Source organism: Venturia canescens, chromosome 1 (genome assembly GCF_019457755.1).
Source record: "Venturia canescens isolate UGA chromosome 1, ASM1945775v1, whole genome shotgun sequence".
NCBI classification, from domain to species: domain Eukaryota; kingdom Metazoa; phylum Arthropoda; class Insecta; order Hymenoptera; family Ichneumonidae; genus Venturia; species Venturia canescens.
In genome coordinates this window covers 25,110,764-25,134,609 of record NC_057421.1, presented here as the reverse complement: position 1 = coordinate 25,134,609, position 23,846 = coordinate 25,110,764, and the positions used below count along the sequence as shown (strand labels likewise).

At 37.7% G+C, this 23,846-nt stretch overlaps 1 protein-coding gene across 4 annotated transcripts in view; it reads left to right on the top strand.

Annotated features, from left to right (window-relative positions):
• The window catches only part of unc-13-4A (BAI1 associated protein 3), a 66,584-nt gene that overhangs the window by 40,469 nt on the left and 2,269 nt on the right, over nucleotides 1-23,846 (top strand). For 2 of the 4 annotated variants that reach the window (XM_043433762.1, XM_043433770.1), the window contains exons 4-26: nucleotides 3,609-3,774; nucleotides 5,198-5,365; nucleotides 6,238-6,304; nucleotides 7,849-8,035; nucleotides 8,572-8,718; nucleotides 8,841-8,885; nucleotides 9,169-9,325; nucleotides 10,621-10,821; nucleotides 11,406-11,564; nucleotides 11,731-11,900; nucleotides 12,180-12,287; nucleotides 14,656-14,805; nucleotides 15,016-15,067; nucleotides 15,791-15,832; nucleotides 19,550-19,689; nucleotides 19,778-19,994; nucleotides 20,378-20,452; nucleotides 20,560-20,673; nucleotides 21,019-21,228; nucleotides 21,316-21,531; nucleotides 22,355-22,549; nucleotides 22,652-22,896; nucleotides 23,623-23,831. In XM_043433762.1, the coding sequence (XP_043289697.1) occupies nucleotides 3,609-3,774; nucleotides 5,198-5,365; nucleotides 6,238-6,304; nucleotides 7,849-8,035; nucleotides 8,572-8,718; nucleotides 8,841-8,885; nucleotides 9,169-9,325; nucleotides 10,621-10,821; nucleotides 11,406-11,564; nucleotides 11,731-11,900; nucleotides 12,180-12,287; nucleotides 14,656-14,805; nucleotides 15,016-15,067; nucleotides 15,791-15,832; nucleotides 19,550-19,689; nucleotides 19,778-19,994; nucleotides 20,378-20,452; nucleotides 20,560-20,673; nucleotides 21,019-21,228; nucleotides 21,316-21,531; nucleotides 22,355-22,549; nucleotides 22,652-22,896; nucleotides 23,623-23,831 (3,440 nt within the window). The remainder of the gene's footprint in view (nucleotides 1-3,608; nucleotides 3,775-5,197; nucleotides 5,366-6,237; nucleotides 6,305-7,848; nucleotides 8,036-8,571; nucleotides 8,719-8,840; nucleotides 8,886-9,168; nucleotides 9,326-10,620; nucleotides 10,822-11,405; nucleotides 11,565-11,730; nucleotides 11,901-12,179; nucleotides 12,288-14,655; nucleotides 14,806-15,015; nucleotides 15,068-15,790; nucleotides 15,833-19,549; nucleotides 19,690-19,777; nucleotides 19,995-20,377; nucleotides 20,453-20,559; nucleotides 20,674-21,018; nucleotides 21,229-21,315; nucleotides 21,532-22,354; nucleotides 22,550-22,651; nucleotides 22,897-23,622; nucleotides 23,832-23,846) is intronic. The other 2 variants (XM_043433779.1, XM_043433786.1) reach the window with 2 other exon arrangements.

Genomic DNA, 23,846 nt, shown 5'->3' with positions numbered 1-23,846 from the left:
ATTACGAAATAATTCATTCTGTCAACGTGACGATGTCCTGAACTCAGAGGCCAGTTAAATTGTGTCGCATCAGTTTTAACGAATAATTTGAAATTAAACAAAAATATCAATTCTCATATATTTTTCTTCGCGATATGACCGAAAAATTTGGCTAAAAAAGAACGAACTCGGGGACAAGATAATTCTATTATCGGAATAATCGCAAGAGGAAAAGTGGAATTTTATTAATAGAAATGACATCCTTAAACAGACAAGTGCCTGCTACTTTGGGAGGCAGAATTCGCTAATGGAAATCCGCCATTTCCCATCACGCGAATACGCACTTGCGTCACTGCTGGCCAAAGGATGTCGAAATAGTAATTTAACATCCACAAATCCACAATAACGGTATTCAATTCAAGAAAAAAATGCCTTTATTTGCTTGTTCATTGTGAGCACTGTTCCACTCACATTGACAACTACTGCGCGAGCAGTAGTGAGCACTCTGTACGATGATACCTGGAAATCGGCAGCTGTTGATTGTCAATCATTATTTTCGAACAAGAAGAGTTTGTCGTGGCCAGTGACACTTGTGTATGTCAGACGTTGTGTCATCTGACATATGCCAGTGCCATTTTCTATAAGTAGCGAAAGATATTTGTTCGTTTCTACTGCGTCAAGCCAATATTACGTTTGTTAGACTCTCAGTTCAAATGAACTTCTCACCAAAGCAGACATTTTTCTCGGTGAAATTTGAGTTAATGTTCGATAATGACGTGCAATTTTCTAAGCAATGGACTCGCGAATGTTGCGTCGTAACATTTTTCCCTAGGAAAACTACGATAAACATGTAAAAACGCAAAGTAACTCGGGGTACTCGTAAGAAAAACTGACTGAGTTGTCTCATCCCACATCGAATTTTGTCGTCCCATGGGCCTAAACGCTGACAAAGTAGGATGAAAACGTCTGCCAGAGTGATTTACTTTATTTTTTAAAAAGGCTAGCAGAATTGATATTGCATGCTCTGAATGATGATATATATGCACGGAGAAAAATAATAGTAAGAATTACTATGCCGCCATAGTATTAAGATTATATTTCACCCATTTTGGAGATTTTTACCAAAAACGTTGCAATTTTTGTGTCTTTTCTAAATTAAAAATTCTGAAATGCTTATTTTACAGTTGAGCGTAGTAAAATTTCAAGAGCTCGAATACGAGTATCGCCGATCCGCCGAAATGTTCGAAAATTTACTACGGTACACAGCAGAATTTTATTCGCGTTGTTTAGAAATTTACTATGGTACGTGGCAGAAACTCATTCGCGCTGTTTAGAAATTTACTACGGTACATAGTACAATTTCATTCGCGATTGAATATTTACACACGGAGAGAAAAAAAACTGTAAAAATTACTACGACACCGTAGTGTTAGTTCTATATCGCCAATTTTGGAGGTTTTTACCAAACACATTCTAATTTCCAAGTCAATTCCGAATAAAAACCTTTAAATTGCGTATTTTGCTATGTCAAATAAACTGTGCTATTTTTTCCTACGAACTACATCGAGGAAACATTGTAAAATTAATGTTGACTCGATGAGAAACTGTAAAGTAGAATTATTATGTCATTTTGCTATGGTTAGTACTTTTTTCACAATCGAAATTTACAATTGAGCATAGTAAATTTCAGGATCTCGAACACAAGCATCGATGATCCGTCAAAGTGTTTAGAAATTTACCGTGTGCACAGCAGAATTTCATTCGCCCTTGTACGAAAATATATCAGTATACGTGTGTACCGATATATTCGTTTTGGCATCACTCATGAATTTTCATCGAGTTCTCGCTTCACTCAAAATCACTATGTATGTTCGTAAGGATTAATAAATATTACGATATAGAACCCTACTCCTATGGCACGATAATAGTTTTTGCTGGAATTTTCTCTCCGTGCATAAAGCTATACAAAAGTTGTTATACTTTATCGATCCGCAATTTCCTGGGTAGTGATTAAACACACTGCAGCTTGGTTCATCGGGCTTATATAAAAGTGTTTCGAAGCAAATCCCCATGAGGATAAAGTTGAACAGCAGGAATAAAACTTCCAAATCAATGCACCAAGATACTTACTACAGAACTCAAACAAACGAAGAAAACCGAGGGAAAAAGACGAGGCAAGCAATTTATTCATTTCTATGATCCTGGTTGACTGATGAATTTTTTCATCGAAATGAAATCATCATATATATCACGACTTGAGCTATTTTTTGTTTCTTTTCCTCCGATTGAAAAAATTCAAGGTATCAAGAGGTTGTCAACAGTTTACGATTTAAATAATGGAAGTTGAACCCTGAGCACGTATTCACATAAATTGGGAGGTTCTGTGCGTCTTCTTCCCTCCGATTTTCTGAGAATCTTACAAATAGTGCGATGAAATCTTGCGAGAATCGTCACATAAATAGTACATATCCGGAGGCACGTGCAACACAGCTGATTATATTTGCCGTCGTGAAAACATTTCTTAAAGTACTTTCCATCAGAGTGAAACTTGATGTGGGCGGAAAAACATGACAAGTTTATTTCCTGACATGATAAGAAAAAAAAAATAAAGTTTAAGGAAAACAGGAAATGATCGATCGACTACGAAGCATCGAGGTAATCGGAGTTTTTTTTTATTATTTCGTTTGCTTTGGCGTTATTGAGTAAAAACGTGGCCCCGATTTACGTAATAACGTACTAGAAATGAGAAATATCCCGTTTCGTTTTGAATCATTCTTAATTCTATGAAACACGAGAGTCCACATTTCAAATTCCATTTTCTGAAATATTGATCCCCTTCCATCCCCATCTCTTAGTCTTATTTCAAAGAAAAATTGTTTTTACGATTGGACATTTTTTAGCGAGATGTTTCCATGAGGAAAAAAATCGCGATGTCAGAGTCTTCAGTATTTAGTGAATCCACGTTACGAGTGCACTGAAATCTCATGGAATATATGCGAAGAGCAATTGGAACGAGGAAAAATATTTAAATTGCAATTTATTTAGTGAACTCGTACCTCCGATTTTCACAAAATGCTGGCTAAATGTTCTTCGCTAAAAAAAATCGAAAGCCCAAAACGTACAGGGGAATGAGCACTCTCGGCATATTATATTTTTTAATTCTTTTACTTTGACGTAGATTCATAACGGGGATTCCAATTAATTTGAATAACAAGATGAAGCCTCGAGGGTAATACGCGCCACCAGTTCTTCCTTCTTCTCTCTTCCCTGTCTGTATCATTTAACCTTACAGTGAAGTTCCTTGTTTTCCCGGGAATAAGGAAAAAGGGTCAAAAAAATGTGAGCTCATTTTTTATGTTAACGCTTTTTTCCGGAGTTATTTACCTCAACTCATTTAGTGGGGAACATCGGAAGTTAATTCATTTGTTTTAGATTATTGATGACATCTGTTCCGATTACATATTAAGGCGTCAGCATTAGTTGACAGTTTGAACTTTTTGAAATTCCTTCGTGAAGAAACTCGAACGAATTTCTAAATAGATGCAATCGGGTATGATTGATAAGAAAAAACAATGAAATTCAACGATCGAGATGGAGGATTCTCAATTCTTGTGTACTTTTGATTAAAGTGTGCAGGAGACTGATGGATCTTTCTTCGAAAGTTTTACTGCTTTATCGTGGAAACAGGAAAATCGTAGATTGATGGCGCTCCAGGAAATGGAGGCACGAGCGGAAGAGTCACCACCGACACAACGGGAATTCAGTACACAAAAATACAGACTGAGCAAGAAAGAGGTGAGAATCATCATTGCTTGTACAGAAAATTCAATTACTTCACTTTTAATGATTCATTTACTTTTTTTCTTATATGAGGCTAATCTATTATTTAATCAGAACTTGGGAGCCCCAATCATGTCATCATCTACTCAGAGGGAAGGCGTGTTATAGCCCTCAAAAAATCGCCTGTCGGGAAGTAGATGAGAAATTCATTTCAATTAGGGAGGAATCGACGTAGGTCGATGTTTCTTGCCGACTAGTCCGACCGGAAGGATACGCTTGATTCGCGTGTTTTTGTGCCGCAGTTTCGATTCCAATAACCCCGAAACGGTACATGCGTTTCAATGAAACGAGTAGTTTCGACAGTCTCGCCTCCCCTGGCTCGTTTAAGTAGAGACAGCCAAGATTTTATCAGACATTCATTTCGCCAGGTTAAATACACGTCGATCAGGATACAGATGGCGGACAGATATCGTTCTACTTAACGAGTCTGAACTCTTCCCGATGCTTCCATCAACAGCGGTGCCAAACAAATGTTGGCACCTGGCTGGATCCTATATTTCCCCTTCTTGTTTCATGGGCAATATACAGAAGTTTCATTAAGGGCGGTCCTGTTTTAAAAAATCAAAAAATCTATTGGTTTCGGGAATGTTTTTGGATAGACGGAAATAACTCACTCGGGGTAGCGAACTTCTCGATTTGGTTTCAAGGATAGTTCAAGAGTACGAAAATATTGTTTTAATGTGAGAAATACTAATTTGTACATGCTTTATGAGCAAAGTCTTAGTGCGTTTGAAAAAAAAAAAAACGCTTCTAAAGAAGAAGAATATCACTTAAAAGTGCTATAAATAATACAGAATTTCGCATTTTTTTCGGGTTTTTACAGGTTCATATGGAAAGAAAATATGTGAAAATGGAAAAAAAATTTGCTCATTTGTTATAAAACTTTAAACTCGAAAGGACACTGATGCCGAGATAATTTTTCAAACGACCGAAATGAAAAATAATATGAAATTACCGGCGTACCGTTACCCGAAGCTGTCATACTAATCATCCACGAATTGTACTCTAATTGCCCAAAGCAGTGTCTCGCTTTACAACATCAGTTGAACTTCCTTAATTTACTTCGAATAAGGCAAAGTTTCGTACGAATAATGTTATGTCTACAACGGAAAAGGGCTCCCAGTCGTTATCTTCGGACGAACTTGTCGTCCGAACCAGCCCTTCCGTGCTAGTTGGGCACTTGTGATTGTAAAACTTGGATGAACCTTAAATTATTGCCTGGAAGTATAGAAAAAACCATACTAACAAGATCAACAAATGTCTCATGAGATTTCTTACTAGATCGGTTTTTTTTTTTATTTTCGATGCGAGTATAAAAAAATATTTTTTCAGGTTCAGTAAGGATGATGATTTCAATGACTGTAATAAATGATTTCAGTTGGAACAGCTGTACATAGAAGTCCTTTACACAATTGCAAATACGGTTGGTGCAAGTACAGGAAAATATACGCACTACAAGGAAGATCTTTTCAGATATGCTCAAGAAGCTTTTGGTGTGTCGCCAGACCAGCATATAAGATTTCTCAAGCTTGCATCGGAGGAAAAAGTCAGTACATATAAATCGAAACTTATTTTCGTAGGAAATTTTCAGAACCAATTTCATTAAGGTAGCTCATGCACGAAACGATTTTCTTCATAAAGTCTTGAAATTTACACAGAGTAGTCGACTGACACGCACATCAAATTTTAAAGGTTTTTCTCTTATTGGTCATTTGGATAAACGTGTTTAAATATGAAGAAAAATACACAGGGGTATAGGGACTATGCGTAAAAAATCGTTTATCTTTCCATATAAGGAATAAGCGCTTCTTACGAAGCTTATGAAAAAGTACACAATAATATAATGAAGTATAAAAGGAAGGTCTGGAAAAAAAATCGAGAAGTTTTACTAGTAACAAAGATAAATATATTTACGTTAAAGATTGAACAAAATTGGTAAAATGAGCACTCGTAACCTCACATTTGTTTATTTCGGCATTTTGTTTCTTCTTGGCTCGGGCCATTGCTGTCATAGCCTTCTGTCTTTTTATTAACACTTTTTTCTTGATCCATTTCCCTTTGTGTGTTTTCCTTCGCGCTCTCTAGAGTGATTTTTTATATAAAAAGCTATATAGTATTTTAGCCAGGGACGAGGAAATCTCGAGTTCGGTCAGTGATGGATCCCCGTTGAATTAACGGCTGGTAATTTCATTAGCCAAAAGATAAATTGAAAAAATGTATTTACAATTTAGAATTAATGACTCTGACATTAATTTAGAGTGATGATTTCATTAATTAGCAAGTCAAAATCGACCCAATTTAGACGCCCATAAAACACGATCCTACGGGCATGATCTACCTTAAAGACAGCTTCAATATTTCCTATTATCGATTCGAGAAAAATGGAGCATTAATTTCCAATCTTTTGTTTCGAAATAGCCACCCATCGTTGTCCTCAACGTTGTAGTCGTTGAAGCTGATGGACTTGAAGCTAAGGATGCCAACGGTGAGTCGAAGCACAATATATTTTCTACGATCTAACATGAATAATGACCAATTAATATCCTGAAACTTGATAAAACTTAATGAATACGTTTTTCCATGAGGTTGTTTTTATTCAACGTTGTATCGAATTTGTTTGAACACTATCGAAGGTGTCAGGAGACCCGATAGAGTCTCGAGACAAGTATACATTGACAGCTCTGTCGTCTGTTGGCCCGAGGCTTGTCGAAACTTTATTATCTCTGAATAAAACGATTCACGGTAGTCGGGTATTAGTTTTATTTTTTTGTAAGACTTTGTATTATCCATAAAAAGCCTTTTGGACGATGTAAAGTAAATTGCAGTCGTTCGTTCATACTTTATTTTGACTCGTGAACAAAACCATCTTAACAAATATCGAACATCCCGAATTTTTTTAGAGTGACGTTTGCACTGTGACGTGGTAATTTTGCGCACACGTCACTAAATAATTAAATATTGGCACGCCACGAAACATAAGCGTTTTTCGTCGTCGACGAATGTCTCTCGAGCAAATCCAGAAGGGCCAAATGCTAGGGTATTTATCGAGTATTTGATTTTATTTTGAATTGTTTTTATTATTGTAAAATCATCGAACTAAGAAAAATACGGAATTAGCGTCTAAGAAATGGACGCTAATTGCAACATTCGTCATCTTTGAATCCGAGTTTGAGTAGCCTACTTCTTAAAAGACTATTGAAACTCCTCACTTTGTGTACGGCTGAACGCAGAGGAGAGTTGCACGACGGTCTTCAAAGTGCTCATTTTAAGCTTGAATTACGAAAAGTCTGTTTCAAATACAATTGAAAACACGAAAAAGGGCGTCTTCTCAGCAGCATTACTGTCCAAACTGGTCTTCTCAAAATCCTATGAATTTACAATTATAACATACTTTTTTCTTCGTTTGCATAAATGATTGGTGCGAAACTTTTTTCCAATGCTATTGGCGAGCATCGACATAAAAATATTCAGTTCCAATTACTGCGAATCCTTTCGAAACTCGATCCTTTTGAGGAGCTTCTTTTCTCGCGTTTTCGTATCTGATAACTTTGAGCATTGAAAAGTAAAAGGAAAGTGGTTATCCGAGGAGCTTACATTTCCCGTAAAGCTAGAGATTGTCCTGCAGGCAAAACTGAAAAACGTCCTGCCTTTCAGAAACTTTGAGCTGATTAGAGTCGACGTTAATGAGGGTGATGTAACCCGGGTTGTCACGATAATATTAAATGGAGTCAAAAGTTACGGAATCAAAATTCCCTATTTCGAGAACAAAGCACTCCGTTGCGGTGGAGTCACGACATTAACGACGCGGTGGAAAACTCAAATTTGGGTTATTGAATTTTCCTACGAAAACGCAGTTCGACAGTTCGAAAATGACTGTGCGAACACGATGAATTACCATGAAAGACCAATTTCCTACAGTTTATGAAATCGTGCTAAAAAATGATAAAAAACAAAAATCGTTGATATTGAAATACAATAAACTTGTCGACGTTAGTTGGAATTAAAAGTTCGAATCTGCGTAATTCGTAGGTTTCAGCGATCCTTATTGCATGCTGGGTATCCAGCCAGGAAATAGTGGACCGCCACCGAGTCCGCAAAATTTGACCGCTCATTTGCCACACACGCCTCCTCCGTCGCCTCGGCAAGCTACACGAGCTTTATCCGATGGTGGTGACAACGACAACTCCCATCACGAGAAGCTACGAAAGCATCACAGGTAACGTACTAGAGCAATAAAGGCAACGTTCCATTCTCTATCGAACAATTTCTACGGAGCTTGCTTCGAGAAAAGTAACGTTAACTCGCACATTTATTCTTCTAACGAATCGTTGAAATAATAATAACAAGAGCGAGGAGAAAATCAATGCAGGCAAACGCTTGAACGTGCCTGAAGCGTGTGAAAAGTTATTTGGGTCGTTCGCAACCTTTTGAGCAACTTACTTAGACTCGGTACAAATGTATATGCTTGTCACGATTACAATAGTTTTGCGTGTGCTCTTAAGGTAACGAGCCTCCACTAAAAACATATACTTTCTGGTGACTGAAACGAAACATTAATGCGTACATTTAATGTCGAGGGAAAAAAAGCATCCGTTCCGACATTAGGTTTTTATGACGCTCAAGATATTCGTTGACGTTTGATGATTCCAGGGACCTGCAAATGCCTCAAATAAAGAGCAGAATTAGTGTCTTTCCAAAGCTTTTTATATCAATGAAAATGGTAACAATATTTGCCTTTTTCTTCGACTAAAGTTTTAGACTCTCCTTCAAGCGGAGAGATCAAGGTAGTAAAAGAGAACACAGAGAATCCTTGAGTGGAGCAGTTCCAGCAAAATTCATTCGAGCAACTTCGGTCATACCGCACACCCTCAGTCCACGATGGAACGAACAATTTCATTTGTGAGTTTATTCAACCGCGTGGCCATGGAAATACTCAATTGTGTATTCTAATTTAGTGGAAAATTTGCAATCTCGTTATTTCACTAACGAAAAGATTTAGAGGAATAAATTTATCGTTCCAGTGACATTGACGATACTAAGGCGGATATTCTTCATCTTGATATTTGGTGAGTACATTTTTCAACCGATCGAGCAAACGGGAGTTTCAGGTTATTGAATTTTGAGCTATGTGGAAGAACGGACATCGGAATTTTATCGAAGATTGCTGCTTTTATAAGATTCCTCAGAGTTTTTCGTCTTCGACAAAGCGTTTCCTCCCTCAAACTTTTTTCCTAACCTTTGTGAAGGTTTTTTACCGGATAAATTCTCCGGAGCTTGAAAAAAGTCAAACAAAACGAGTTAATGTCGTACAAGATTCTGCTTTCGCGATGCTAAAGTAAACGATTCCAGGGACCATGACGACGAGTCCTCCGTTTTCGATGCTGTGAGCAAGCTGAACGAAGTTCGCGGTGTCAAAGGTCTCGGGCGTTTCTTTAAACAAATAGCACAGAGCGCGAGATCGGGCAGCCAGGATGACTTTCTTGGATGCGTTAACATCCCTCTTCACGTAAGTAAATTCACATTTTAAGGAGGCTAATTTAAACAAAAACTTGCTCACTGCTATTTTATTTTCAAGTATCGCTAAACCATTGAATTTTTCATCAGTAATCGCTGCAAATGCACTGCTCACGAAAGCTTCCTCTCGTTATTTCATTGCAAACTTTTTCTTCCTTATTTTAATTGAAGACCGTTACCATCAGGGTTAAACGAAATTTGGAACTCTGCATGAGACTCTAACGCGTTATGTAAATTTCGCTCGCTCCGTTTTTTAAACCGTAACTTTCTGCGAAAAAAAAAGCAATTTGGAGTAGAAATATTCTGTGGAGGCTGCGAACCAATGCGAGCTAAGATAACGGACACAATTGGCAATCAGTTTTTCAAAAATCACGCAAATGCCGCAACAAGTTCGCGTATCCCAATGCACCGAAGGACCGAGGTTACTTCAACGATTATTGCTCACTTAGTTTGTTCCACAAGACAAAGAAACATTAAAAATTTTACTCATTTAAGCACTTGCCAACATGGATAATTTCCACGAGAAAAAAATGTGCGTCATTTTCACTGAGATTTTTATGGCACTCGACAGCTTTGCCATCAGCAGAGCCTTTCAAACATTCATTGTTTATGAAATTTCAAGCAAAACCTGCAAGTTTAAAAATACACCATTAACGTATGCGTTATATGACCATGCGCCTATAAACGAACTTTTACAACGTGCGAGTGGCGAAGTTACCAGCAAATCCGCCCCCTTTTTCGACAGAGTGTGAGACCGTGAAATATTAACGTAACGTCCGAGTGGAATGGTTCTCATAAAAATTACGCAAGCCAGCGCGTAGTTGAAATAAATCGAGAGATTTCAGTTATGACAGCGTTTTGAAAAAAAAAACTTATAATCGCAATTCATCGTGTTCGTCGAGAATTTCCTGACAAAATTGTGAAAGCGTCCTGGAGCATTTTCCGACGCTATTTCCTTGATACTGTACCATGAAAGAATTCGAAAAAGAGAAAACTGAACTTCAGTCCCGCATCTGCTTGTGAATCTTTCACTACTTTTGTTTCAATCCGGCACGACGGTTTGAACACGCTGATCTTTGGCCCCGTTTTGTTACATTTGGAATGTTGGATTTCAACTGAAAATCTGGTCGAAAATTTTCAAAATTTGTTTCTTTAATAATTAATGAATTTCAGAGGTTGACGTATTTTTTATTATTATTTCTTTTTTCTTTCAATTGCGACCTCTTCGAACTCTGTGTTTTCTATAAAGCACGAGGATTATGTTTCTGTCTCGGGATTCACTTGCAGGATATTCCCAGCACTGGCTTGGATAATTGGTACAAGCTGCAGGCTAGAACGCAGCGAAGTAACATCCAAGGGCGTATAAGGCTCAAATTATCGCTGTCTACTCGAGAGGATCGAGGAACTTCGGAAGAGTACAACTGGGGAGAGTTGAGACAACAAGAGAGACTCTTCACTGTGTTCCTTAATCACGAGTTGAGCAAGCAGGTGGTGAACGAATTTGTAAATAATTGTTAAATATTAATCGGAGTTGAACACCTCAAACTCCAATTAGATAAATTGTCCAACTTTTATTTGTTTGAGAACTACAAAATCAATGCAGTCCGAACGATAACTTTCAGAAAAAATGGGAATTTATAGCATCCAATTATTCGGGATTGAATAGCTTCAGTGTGTACCGCGAGAAAATATTTCAGCAACTTCTGCGGAGGTTAAATTGTTATCTGACGGACGATTCGCACGTTATACGGGCATAAAGATCGGAGTGATAGCACCCCCATTTTTCAACCCTTGTGCGGGAGTATTTTTAGCCCGTATAGCAGGAATACACGTCGTGATAAGATTGTGACGGCGAGTCAACAATTCTCACACGATTTACCGACTACTGTCGCGTTTCAATTTGCCTGAGTTATCAGATCCTGTGGAAAATTTTGCAATATTTCATTGCCACAAGTTCTCTCTTGAAGCGAATACATCGCTTAATCACGCCGTATTACGTCACTCAAGATTATTTGCACTTCGTTGGCCTCGACTCTCCAATATTTCGAAATGATTTGTCTCCTCTTTCGCAGACTGATTTTAGCGACGAGCTACCACAAGCCGCAATGACAATCTTACATCAGCACGCGATACAGGGCGATATTACGAAATTGCAACAGGCGATGATAAGGTGGGTGGCGAGCTCGAAGAATCCGGCTGTCGAACCGAAGACTCTGCATCGTCTTCTACAGGTGAAGCTCGAGCACTCTGCATCATTTACTTTCGAAAAAGTGAAAATTTAAAAAAAAATTTGAATAAACAACAAGTTGCATGAATCGACAAGAATTCAATGAGTTCGATAAGTTTATTCCAAATTCGTTGTTATAAATTCAAATAAGCGATGAAAATATATTTCAGGACTTGAACGCTCACTGGCATACCGACAACTTGACACCCGAAGAAGAAGAATGTCTCGCAGACTCGTTCAACGCGTTCCTTGAAATGTCGGTTGAAAAAATTCGACATCATCGAACGTTATTTCCACCCCTTCATCGAGCTGCTATCAACAAATTAGATTATCTCCTCAGGTAGAGCACATCGAACGTCTTTTGCAAATAAGTTGTTTCATTTTACTCTCGATCGTGTCGAGATCGAGCTCAATTATTGCTGAAAATTTGACGATTCAATTTTTATCATCTCTCATAAAAACCACATCCGTTTACAACAATTAACTTCATCGCTCGCAAGTCAGTGTGAAAGTTTTTATTTTAACTGGGCGTAGTATGTCTCATTGAAAGAAACTGATAATCGCACGCACTTGGTTTTCAACAAAATACTAAGTGCTTTCGCAATACGTATGATTCCAGATGTCTTGGTTTTTTATCCGCTATGAAAGCTTTCTCGAAATGTTGTCCATTCAACAAGCAGATAAGAGGAGAAATAATATCGGCTCTGAAAAATGGGACTCACGAATGGTAAGGAAAAATTCAAATGTTTTTTTCCCATTTGTCCACCAACAACGATTAACTCTCGTACTGACCGATGGCATCGAACTCGTTTGCTAATTGAGTCTGAGCAGAGTTGTTGTTGGACGATAATGCTCGCGGTTGCCACTGAGGCAAGCCCCTAAGATATTCGAAAGAAAGAAACTATTCTGCCGTAAATGAAAATACCGTAAGTGAACGGTAAAAAAAAAATAATGAGAAAAATGGGTGAAAAACTGCTCGTCCAGACTGTTTACTTAAACTTGTATGTTCCACGGACAAAAAAGGTTGATTGAAGCATTATTTTTGAAAGAAGGAAAAAACTAACGAGAAGAACGGTGGAAATGAAGTTTTAAGAGGCATGTTTTGCCAAGAAGGAGTACGAAGGGGCGGAGAGGGGGACAGGAAAATAGTTAGAGGTGGAAGGTGGACGTGAACTGAAAAGCGCAGGTGAAACTGCGCAGTGTTGTAGCGGGAGAAGGTTGCAAGTTTCGCCAAGAGGTAAGGCGGAGTTTTTGTTGTAATGCCAGTGGGAACGACCTTGGGTTAAAAAAAATGCTTTACGAAGATAGAAACGAGGTAAAAATGGGGCGGGATCCTCTTGCTTGTGCCAGAGCCACTGCCGGTGAAGAATATCCTACGAACAAAAACCAGAAGATTCCGAAAATTAACGAAGAAAAGGGTGAGAAGGGTCCATTAAAATGTCTCGGAGAAGTAAAATTTATTCTCGTCCAAATAAAATGGATGGAACGACTATCTTCACATAAATATACTTCGGTGAAAGGTACTAAAATAAATGAGACCGGTGCATTAAGTAAATAATGACCGAATGAAAGCGGTCCTTTTATATGTAATGAAAAGCGCACGTGAAATCCATCAAAAGGTAAATAAGCCTGAGGAAAGAGGAAATGAACTGTTTTCGAAATCCGTAACGTAAAACTCATAACGTAAAAGCAGCCACCGGTAACCGTGATAAAAATAAACTCGCGAGAATGCATGCAATTGCCACCTTTAGAAGGGTGAAAAGAGTTATTTGCACAAGGTTTTGAGTTAGTCGTAAATGAAATATTATCTTTTCATTGGTCGAATTGAGAAGAGTAATTACAGAAGAAAATATGATCATCAGAATTGTAGAAATGACTTTTTTTAGGTTGCAACTGAAACGACAAATAGAATAATTCTAACAAGGATTTAGCACGAGGAAATGATGAGTTATAAAAAAACGTATGTCCCATGAAATGTGTGTCTAGAGGAATAATGGAAATACTTAAAGTGATGAAATAAAATGACGAAAATAGAATTATTGAAGAAACGAGAGAGAATCAGATTTTCCCTCGAGGCATTCGTGATTCCTCGTTTTCCTCCGTAGCCAGCGATATTCTCGTGTCTAATTAATTAAATGAACGAGCTTTTCAACGAGCTCTCTTCCAATCGAATATCATCTTCTTTGTGTCATTAAATTTAATTGAGAGCGATTCGATCTCGTTTCCGGATATCCTCGTGCGATAACGATATTATTAGAAATATTCTTCAAAACGTTAAGCAAACGAAATGAAAATGTTGAGTTTTTCAGGAATACAGCACGAGTTAGCTCGTCATTTGTTGTAGAATCAGCACTTGGGCAATTGTTAAAGTATTCCTTTTGCATGGCCGCATTTGTTTATGGTGCAAATACTGGGCACTCGAAATTTCGACTGATTTCTAACCTCTGAGAATCGCGGTTGTATACGAAAAGCTTTTGCTTTTGCCATTTTTCTAATTTCTGTCGTTAATATTTCATTTACACATTCGGTAACCATTTATTTTTATCGTCGCTATGGATTCTTTACATTTCTTTTTATCTCTGAGACAGTTTGTACAGATAATTTAGTAGAATTATTCAGTACATGAATTGTCGAATAGAAATTTGGTGGTGATGGAATCCCGTAGAAATTTTACGATTTTTAAAGTTTTCATTCTTTATTAAATGTTCGATAACCTGACCTGAAATTTGGCCAATCTATTCGCACGTATTTTTAATTTACTGTAATTAAAAATTAGTTATCTGTAGAATATTCGGGCTCGTGAAAGGAATACCTTAACTTCAAAGTGACCGTTCAATTATTTTCCTATAAAATTGTTCCGTTCCAACGTAAAGTTTGACCTCGACATAAATTCGTGAGCGCGGCGAGACCTCAAATACCTTTTACCTGATATTTGTATAATCTTGAAACTTGTTATCGAGTTCCTCTAATTTATGTATACAAAATCAACCTTAACATTGTTTTTCTCGTGTGTCGATCACGAATAGGAACGATTCTATTTTACACCATCATTCGTCATAATAGAGAATCAATATGTTCGATGACAATTCACGTAGGTATGGCGAGATTCGACAACAGACAATGGGCCATGACCAAGAACCCGATCAGGATATAGATCGAGTATTTCAGGATTTTACAACCCTCGTGACGACTCTTCTTATTGATCTTGAACAGGGTCAACTTTATTACAACACTCTCTTCGAAAAGTAAGTGTAACAATAAAGTTTCAAAATCTCATTACGCCGCAAACTGATCATCCGATAACTGCAATCATATTTACGAGTTCGAAAGTATTTACGAGTTCGAGCCGAGCTCTGCCTGAAACCATCAACGAGAAATTAATTGAAAATCGTATTATTTTGAACACGATTTCAATGATTTGCCTACTAATCGTTTCCAATTTTACAATCCCACAGAACAAACGCCATATGCTACTTTGCGGTGATTTACAAGTATCTGGAAAAACTGGTGAGCAAAACACATGGGAAAAAATCCTGATACCGATGAAACCTTGAAATGATAGTTGACTCCAAATTTCACTGTCAAACGATGACACGATTGTTATGAGAATTTTGAGAAAAAAAAAATCGTTGAAAACTTTGGTATGTTCGGGTCATGAAAAACAACACGACACACGGTTATCATAATCACGATAAGTCAAAGAAAATGAATATTTCAATTTTTGTTTATACCATTATTGTTATTATTAATATTATTATACTTTTGTTATATGTACATTGTCATGGATTGATTCGTTTCGACGAGCTGGATGTGCTATGTTTGGCTTTATATTGCGCTTCTTGATGACACGTGGCGTCGATATATACGACAATTATTGTTTGAAGAAGATATTGAAAAAAAAAAAGAAAAAAAAAAAATCACGAATACCACGAATCCAAAGTTATTGTTTGCCCTAACAGTTAGCAAATATGCTTACACGATTCACAGGGCGAGTGTTGCTGATGTTTATTTTTTATTGTTTGCCAAATGCCAATTGGAATCACGGCGATCTGACAGCGAGCGACAAATAGTCAAAAGTGATTGTTCGTGCAACCAGAAAATGCTATAATTCAAGTGAACAGTGATTTTTTTGCTAGCATAAAATGGAGCGTATAAAAATTCGATCGAATCCATCGTATCTGTCAGATCATCGTAAATCTCACTGTATACACAAGATACGTTTGTTCATAGCTGGCGGAACACGTGGCGAAACACATGGAGAACACGGCTGAGGTACATGTTATGGGTTCGAAATCCTAAGCATTTATTTTTGAATGATTTTGACGAGCTGTTCCGAAGGGAATTTCCTGATTTCTCGAAAACGGCTGTAGACATTCCCTAAGATCCGTCTCTCAACTTTTTCCTACCGTTTCCGTTTTCCTGCATACACTTTCATTCTATGTTCACTCCCCTACTAGAGATATGTCAAAAAAGTAGTTAAAACGGAATAAAACGGCATGCAACGGAATAGTAGCTTTTTGAAAAAGTATTTGTTGCTTCGATTCTAGATGGTTAACGAACATATTGCATGCTGCACTACTCGTTGATTGGATTTTTGTCGAACTCTCAGGTTATTATTGTCGCGTTGCATTTTCATTGATCTTCGATCGATCATCGTCTATCATTGTCCACACGATGTTTCACACGTAAGCGTCCATCGTATAGTTTCGTTTTAGGTCTTGTGCACAGCATCCTTTTGAATCACGATTTTTTGCTGATCTTGCAATACAAAACCATAACTCACCGCACGACACACTGCCCCATCGTCAAAGTGTGACTGCACCTTTCGTCTCACTGCATTCATTTAATTAACTATAGCTACAAAGAATATACTGAGGATTCTGCTGTGCTCATTAGCTCATTCATTACGATCGAGCCATTCAACAGATCAGGTCTTATCTCGGTCTGAAGTACTACGAAGACTTGTCTCGTTCAATGAGTATTCGAATTGTGCCATCTTGAGATTTAATTCTAATTCTGCTCACCGTTCTTGGACTTGTATATCACACTTACTAGAGTAACTCTACGTTGGTAGAAGTCAAATGTACAGGAATCAAGGGAGTCCAGTTTTCAACTGAAGTTTTATTCGATCACAATTTTTGAAATTCATCATTTTTTTTCCCACGCCCTGATCGTTGGAAATTTTAGATAAAAATGCGAATTTATTCTTGAGGGATACAATTATCAATAGAAATATGACTTTGACGAAGAAAAAATTTTTTTGTGCAATTTCCAATGGATAGAATGAGTTTTAATTACACTTTTGGTTGAATGTGTATTTTTTGACCTCATCAAATTTAAGGAGGGTGGATCGCGACGATACAATGTTGCCACGCTAAAGCATGTTAAAAATATTAAAAATTTCATAAAATTTGGTAAATGTATTCTTTAAAAATATATAACTCAATATAAATTTTTTTAGATTTTTCTACGACATAGCTCTCGAGTAATTGAACACTAAAGAACGATGTGATAAAAAAATTTGAAAAAAATTGTATTTATAGTTGATGCCTAAGAATGCTATTACCAAATTTTATCGAATTCTGATTATTTTGATTTCGTTATCCACCCTCCTTAAGCTTCGTTTAGCAAGAGTTTTCCCACTTGCGATAAACTTTAGTGTCTTCCCTTTCAATGTTTTACTGGTGAACGTTTCCTTGGAAAACGAATCCTCGTATTATGCTCTGAAGACAATAATGAACGGGCTGATACGCGATATTGTTTACATCAGATAATACAAAAGCTTCCACTGGAGCTTCCATACCCGCAAGCTCCAATTAATTTCTACGGTATTAATTAACGTAATTTTCATTCAATCATTGTATTTATGATAATTGGAGCAGAAAGTCTCTGGCTGCTGTATAGAAACGTATCGGATTCAAAGCTTCTTTAGTCCTAATTAATAAGTCACGATTTTTTACAATTTATATAATCACAATAAGAAAGATTCATCTACAAATGCAGAAGCAAGCGAACTTCCAATGAAAAGTTGTCCTGACTCATATCGTAACACTGTTGATCATAAAATATCTGTGAAATACTTTTTCACGTATTGGAGCCACGACGCTTTAAACAAAAATGAAATGTTCAGAATGAAAGAAGCGACCAAAATCCCAAAGTAACTCGAATCTTTAGAATGATCTTCGGGATCCAAGCATCTCATGTTTAACCTACTCTCGAAAAAACCTTATAGAAACCAAGAGGTCTCTCTGATGAAAAATTAGAAGCAAGAAATAAATGACAAATAGAAATTGAAAAATTTGGAATGCTTGGAAATAGAATTTCTGTTTATTTTTGGACAGACGACAATCCTTTTTTTCCGAATCATGTGCGTCCTGTCCAGCAATTCAGATCGAGTCGCGTATCGCTTACTCGCCATTGATTATTTCGAATAGTCCGAATAAAGCTTGAGCGAACGAATAAAGTTTTTAGAGTAACGCGTGATTATTAAAAAACTGGAACTCTTTTGAAATGTTCTACATTCGCCTCGATCGAAAGTTTCATTCCATAAAGAATTCAAGGGGAAAAGTACACGTGATAAAGTTCGATAGCAGAGCTCTCGGCGACGGAAGGGAAAAAGCGTGTTTGACAGCACAGACATTCGCGCTTCAGGAAAACTAGTCGGATACCACGTCAGAGTTACCATGCCATGCGCGTTAAGTAGTTTCGCATGACCTCCAAACTGTATAAACAACGAAAAACAAGAACAAAGCCACATTGAAAATGTGATTGTTGACACAATGCGTTACAGCGATACTGAAAACCTGGCTTTTCTCGAACCGAGCCAAACAATATACTTGGATAAAGTTGTAGAATCGAATTAGCCTTAGAGAATATGCGTGGCCCAAATTGAATCTGCAAATATGGTGGGATAGCGTAATCATGATGGAATATTATTTTAGTCTTTGATCTTTAAAAATTTTAATTTCATCCATTTTCATTCGAGCAAGTTCAAACGGATTGAACGAAAATTGAAAAATTCAAATTTCGGGGTTTAAATTTTTCAATATTTTATAGACAAATTTCCCGTGAATTTATCACTGGAATTATTTGTGGCTCCACATTATAGAAGTCAAGAAAACGATTGATGACCTTTTATAAAAGCTTATCAATAATGATTCCAAATCATGGATGATTCCGGTGACAGCTATTCCACATGAATTTCTACAATTTTCCCAAATTTCGACCCTCGAAGTTGACATTTTCTATAAAATTCGCGTCAACTACCTTAAAAAATGTCCGGAAGCTGTCTAAGAGTGGAGCGAAAAAAGTTCTGAAAAGTTTTCGTGACCTTACGAGGTTCATTCACTTCGAACGAAAAATCCTTTTGAACTCAACCAACGAAACTCGTAGGTCAAAAATTCTAACTTCCAACAAACCCAAAAAGTAGTTACACTAATTCTGCTCGGTTGAGGTAAAAACATGCTATCGTGTGGGTACTTCAATCAGCTCTAAATATAAGCTCAATGAGGGTATCTCCAAGGTGGATAAAAAGCAGCGAGTTTTTATGGAGAACTGAATTCGTTATATGCTTCGAAATATCCGAGTTATCTTCAACAGCTGCGTGCAAAACTTTGAAAGAGTAGATTAACGAAGCGAGGCTCGTACTATTTTACATAAATGAGAAATTTTCTCATACGTTAAACTGAAAAAAATTGTGAATGAAAACATTATTCAAATATGCTGCTTCAAAGACTAATTGCTTCAATGAGAGAGCTCATTCGTTTACGTTGAACTCCTAAGTAGTGACACTCACTGAGCTTTCCACGATCAAAACTTCCAGACGTTCATGACTCCCAGTTGAAACTCGTGTAAAAATAAAAAAAAACCAAATAATCTAGCAATACGATTTAAAAACAAGCATAAAAACAGAGAATTTCAAAGATTGTGATTCAATCACAAATGGCGAAAATGATTGGGTTTTAAAATGAGCAAAACGTGTCTTTTTAGATGAGAAATGAGCTCGGAGCTCGCGTACCAGCAGCTTGTCTCCATGGTCAAGACAACATTGACGATTACGTGCTACCACCCGGAGCCGAAATCGGCACCCCCATATTCGAGCTTTATTTGGCTCTGCAGGAGTTCGTGAAGTTAGTTTTCGTCCTGGGCTCTTTTTCAATATGAATTATCATGGCACGGTTTTTATTCAAATTGTAAAAACACTTTTTGTATTTCTAGCATGAGGCAAAATCTGCCGTCGTCAGATCGCAAGAATTTAGCCATATGCCAATACTATCAGTGGTTCATACCAGCGGTTGATAAATGGTTGGATCTTGCAAAGTTGAAAGCTCATCAGCGAGTGAGGAGAGCGGCCGAACTGGATCGTATTTGTACTGGCGAAATGATCGTTAAACATTGCACGTCTGCGGTTGATGCGACTGCATGTTTTTATCAGGTAAAAGCAGAGTCGAAACTCCGCTTCGACGCCTGGAGAATTCACAATTGTATTTTCATCACGAGAAATGTTACTCTGCTGATGACGTGGTTCAGCGAATTAACGCGTAGACAGCAGACTGGTGCAAATTTGCACCCTCGAAAATTTCAAGTGTCTAAAGAACTTCGAAATTCCTTTCTCCAATTTCTCAGCAATTGTTACCCCTAGAAAGTCTCGTTGTCAGATTAATTCCATACATTCATGAATGAAATAAAGAGTTTTGAAAAATCGAAGTGCGAATTTGCGTCAGCGTGGTGAGTGTGTGACCTCAAAGGGAGTGCGGTGTCTACGGGTTAAAATGAATTGAAAAAAATAAAACAAGTTCAATATTTTTTCAATCGCAGATCAAGGAGTTTTGGAAGCAATTAGCCTGGCCCGATCTTCCCGGCTCTTGTACTTTCGTTTTAAAAGTGATAGACGTGAGTCGAAAGTTTGATTACCCGGTTCGAATGAGCCCAGAAGACGATTGAGATTCGTGACGAAAATTCTCGAATCAGTTGCTGTACGCAGTTCTTTTTCTTTGTAGGCAATTTGTAGTGCAGCAGCTTATTATGCAGAAATGACACATCAAAAATTAGCCGACAGTGGCTACTACGAAGAACAGACGCCTTATAAGACCACTGACGAGGTAATCGCTCAGGTAGAGATATTGCTTATTGCTATGGTTACGATGAAAAAAAAATCCCACTACCTTTGACCCCGCTTCGCAAGCTAGTGGCTGTGTGCTGCAAAAATTTTATTTTTTTTTTCGTTTCGTTGTTACACACACACACACAGAAACTTGGAGAGTGAATCGGTTCATGGATTCCTGTAATTTTCTAATTTATCGATAGATCCTTAAGCAGTTGCACTCTGTCAACGATTTATCGATAAATTGCCACGACCTTTGAATGCACTTACTCCACACTTATTTTATGACGCACCATCGTTGCATGCACGAGCGAAATGAAATAATGAAAATCATTCAGAAAATATAACTTCACAGATGTGTGTCGCCATAAATGGCCTCGAATACGTAAGACGCTGGCTATTAAATCTTGGCGAGGAACTTCGAGTTGAGGAAATTATCGTTTCGCTCGATGTCAACGACACTGTTAGACAACAGTGGAGGACGGCGTTGGTCACGCCGCTCGAACAAACACCTGGTCAAATGCGCCTGTTTATCAATCAAATTATATCGCGAATGGGATCAAAGGTTTTTTCACCAAACGAAAATGTTAAAAATTTTGATAACTCGATAATATCGTGTTTTCGTTGACGCTTGATTTCACACGATTTTCAGATGCGACCAGCCCTGAAAAAAACGATGTTCCATCTGGCTTGGTCGCCTGACAGTTTACCGACGTCTGAAGCGATCGCCCCTTTGCTCGAGTACCTCGATTTGCATCTCGTTGCACTCAACGCCGCTCTTTTAACGACCAATTTCAATCACGTTCTCCAGGACGTGTGGGAAGTCGTACTCAGTGAACTGAGCAATCAAATGGACGGCAGTGCAGGGGTCAGTGATTTATCAACCTGAAAATATTCGTTGCTCAAATGGGCTAAACGTAGCGAAGCTTACTTCGAAAATCCGATAGATTTAAAGAAAATACCGTGTATCGTCTCTCGACGATGTCCTAACCTTCCTTTTACAGAGAGTTAGGTGATTGGTATGAATGAATTGAAAAATAAACAGTGGAATTATTTTTTGTAGAAAATAACAACAACTAGTTTATTCGGTATATAATACAATAAGCTGCTCCGATGTGGACAGCTTGGAGTTCCTTAAGAATCTGATTTTACAAAAATGCTTAAAAATAAGGGAAGAGGAAAAGTACCCCTTCTTACCAACTAACGAGAAATTTGGATTGGCTACTGTAATAAGAAGAGAGGAGGGAGCAAAGTATATGTTCAAAAAATGTAAAAAGTACAGAATACTCGAATTCTTTGCGTAAATTGCCGAAACGTGACATACCGACTTTTTCGGAGCTTGGCGATGCTAATAACAAAAAAAAGGAAGGAAAATAACGTTTATGAGGTGGATGCGTGAAAATTCCCACTTCAAAAAATCTTCTATTTCCAATTGCCCCAAGTGGACGCCACATGTCGGCCATAAACCCTCTGTGCGCCCAGCCCTTTACCTGCGCTGGGCCTCGCGGTGCCATCCCCCGCTCCGGTCGCTATCTTTATAAAAAAAAGTGGCGCGTATTATTCGCGTTGCAACATACCGAAAGACTTTTTCCGTAGGGAAATTTTTTCAGCTCCCAACTGGAAATTTGTCTTTGAAATGGCTGATTATAAAATAATGGAAAATTTTTTTTCAAATGGTATTTTTATTCAAGGACAAGCCAGCCATGTTTTACGAAAGATTGCACGAGGCTCTCGAGCTTCTGGTGAGCTTTTTTCACGCTGAAGAAAAAGGTCTCACTTACGAGATGCTAAGATACGAGAGATATTTGAACGTCGAGGAGCGGCTGGAGTATCACAAGATGGATACGATGCTGCTAATTGATCGTTATTACCAGCAACGACTGCAGGTGAATTTCTCGATAATAATATCATTAAACACTGCACAATTCAAAAAAAAAATTCTGTTTTTCGAGGCTCGTATGCTTGCTTTAATTATTCCCATTTTTCAGGACCAAATAAACACATTGACGGCAGAATACGGTATTCTGACGGTGAGAGCTTATCTCAACCACGATTCCTTGTGCGTTGAAGTGATTAACGCGAGAGACGTTATACCGCTCGATCCGAATGGTTTCAGTGATCCATTCGTAATAATCGAACTTTTACCCCGTCGAGTATTTTCTCACTGCACTGAACAACAAACGAACGTTAAGAAACGAACTCTCAATCCTGTTTTCGAGGAATACTTCGAATTGTAAGTACAAAATATTCAACTAACCTTGTCACACTTAAGGGGGGGGTCCTGCTTTTGGAAGTCGAAAATCGATTGTTTTGGGGAATGTTTTCAGGGTGGACGGAAATAACCGAAATAACACTGCGAGCATAGCGAACTTTTCGGTATAGTTTCAAGGATATTTCAAAAGTACAAAACCATTTTTTTAGTGTGAGAAATACCTACTAATTTGTATATGGTTTAAGCGCCAAGTCTGATTGTCTTCCAAATTCTTTTCCCATTTTCGTCCATATGAACCTATAAAAACCGGAAAAAATCGCGAAATTCTATATTTACAGCACGTTGAAGTGATATTCTTCTTCTTTGAAAGCGTTTTTTTTTCAAATTCGTTAAAAATATAGAATTTCCTAATTTTTTTGATTTTTTGCAACAAAAATTGGAATTTTTAGTTAAACCATGTACAAATTAGTATTTCTAACATTGAAAAAATGGTTTTGTACACTTGAAATATCCTTGAAACTATACCGAAAAGTTCGCTATGCTGAGTTATTGCCGTCTATCCAAAAACATTCCCGAAAACAATAGATTTTTTTGACTTTCTAAAGCAGGACCCCCCTTAACGAATGATAAAGCGAACGATCGTAAACGATGTTCGAACTCAAACTCACTGAATTGAAATGAATTTTTATAATAATTCATCCGAAGTTGATTATGAAAATTGATGATGAATATGATGATGTGACGCAGCTCTGTGAGCGTCGAGCAATGCAAAAGTCCCGATGCTATGGTCCTTTTCACTGTCATGGATCATGACGTTCTGACAGCAAACGATTTCGCCGGCGAGGCATTTCTTGGTCTCAGTAGCGTTCCCGGGGTTGCCGATTCCAATGCGAGTATCGACAATTTCCACGGCCTTAAGCACCAGGAATTGCCATTAATGCATCAGAAAAATCGAAGTAAGTTGGGCGACA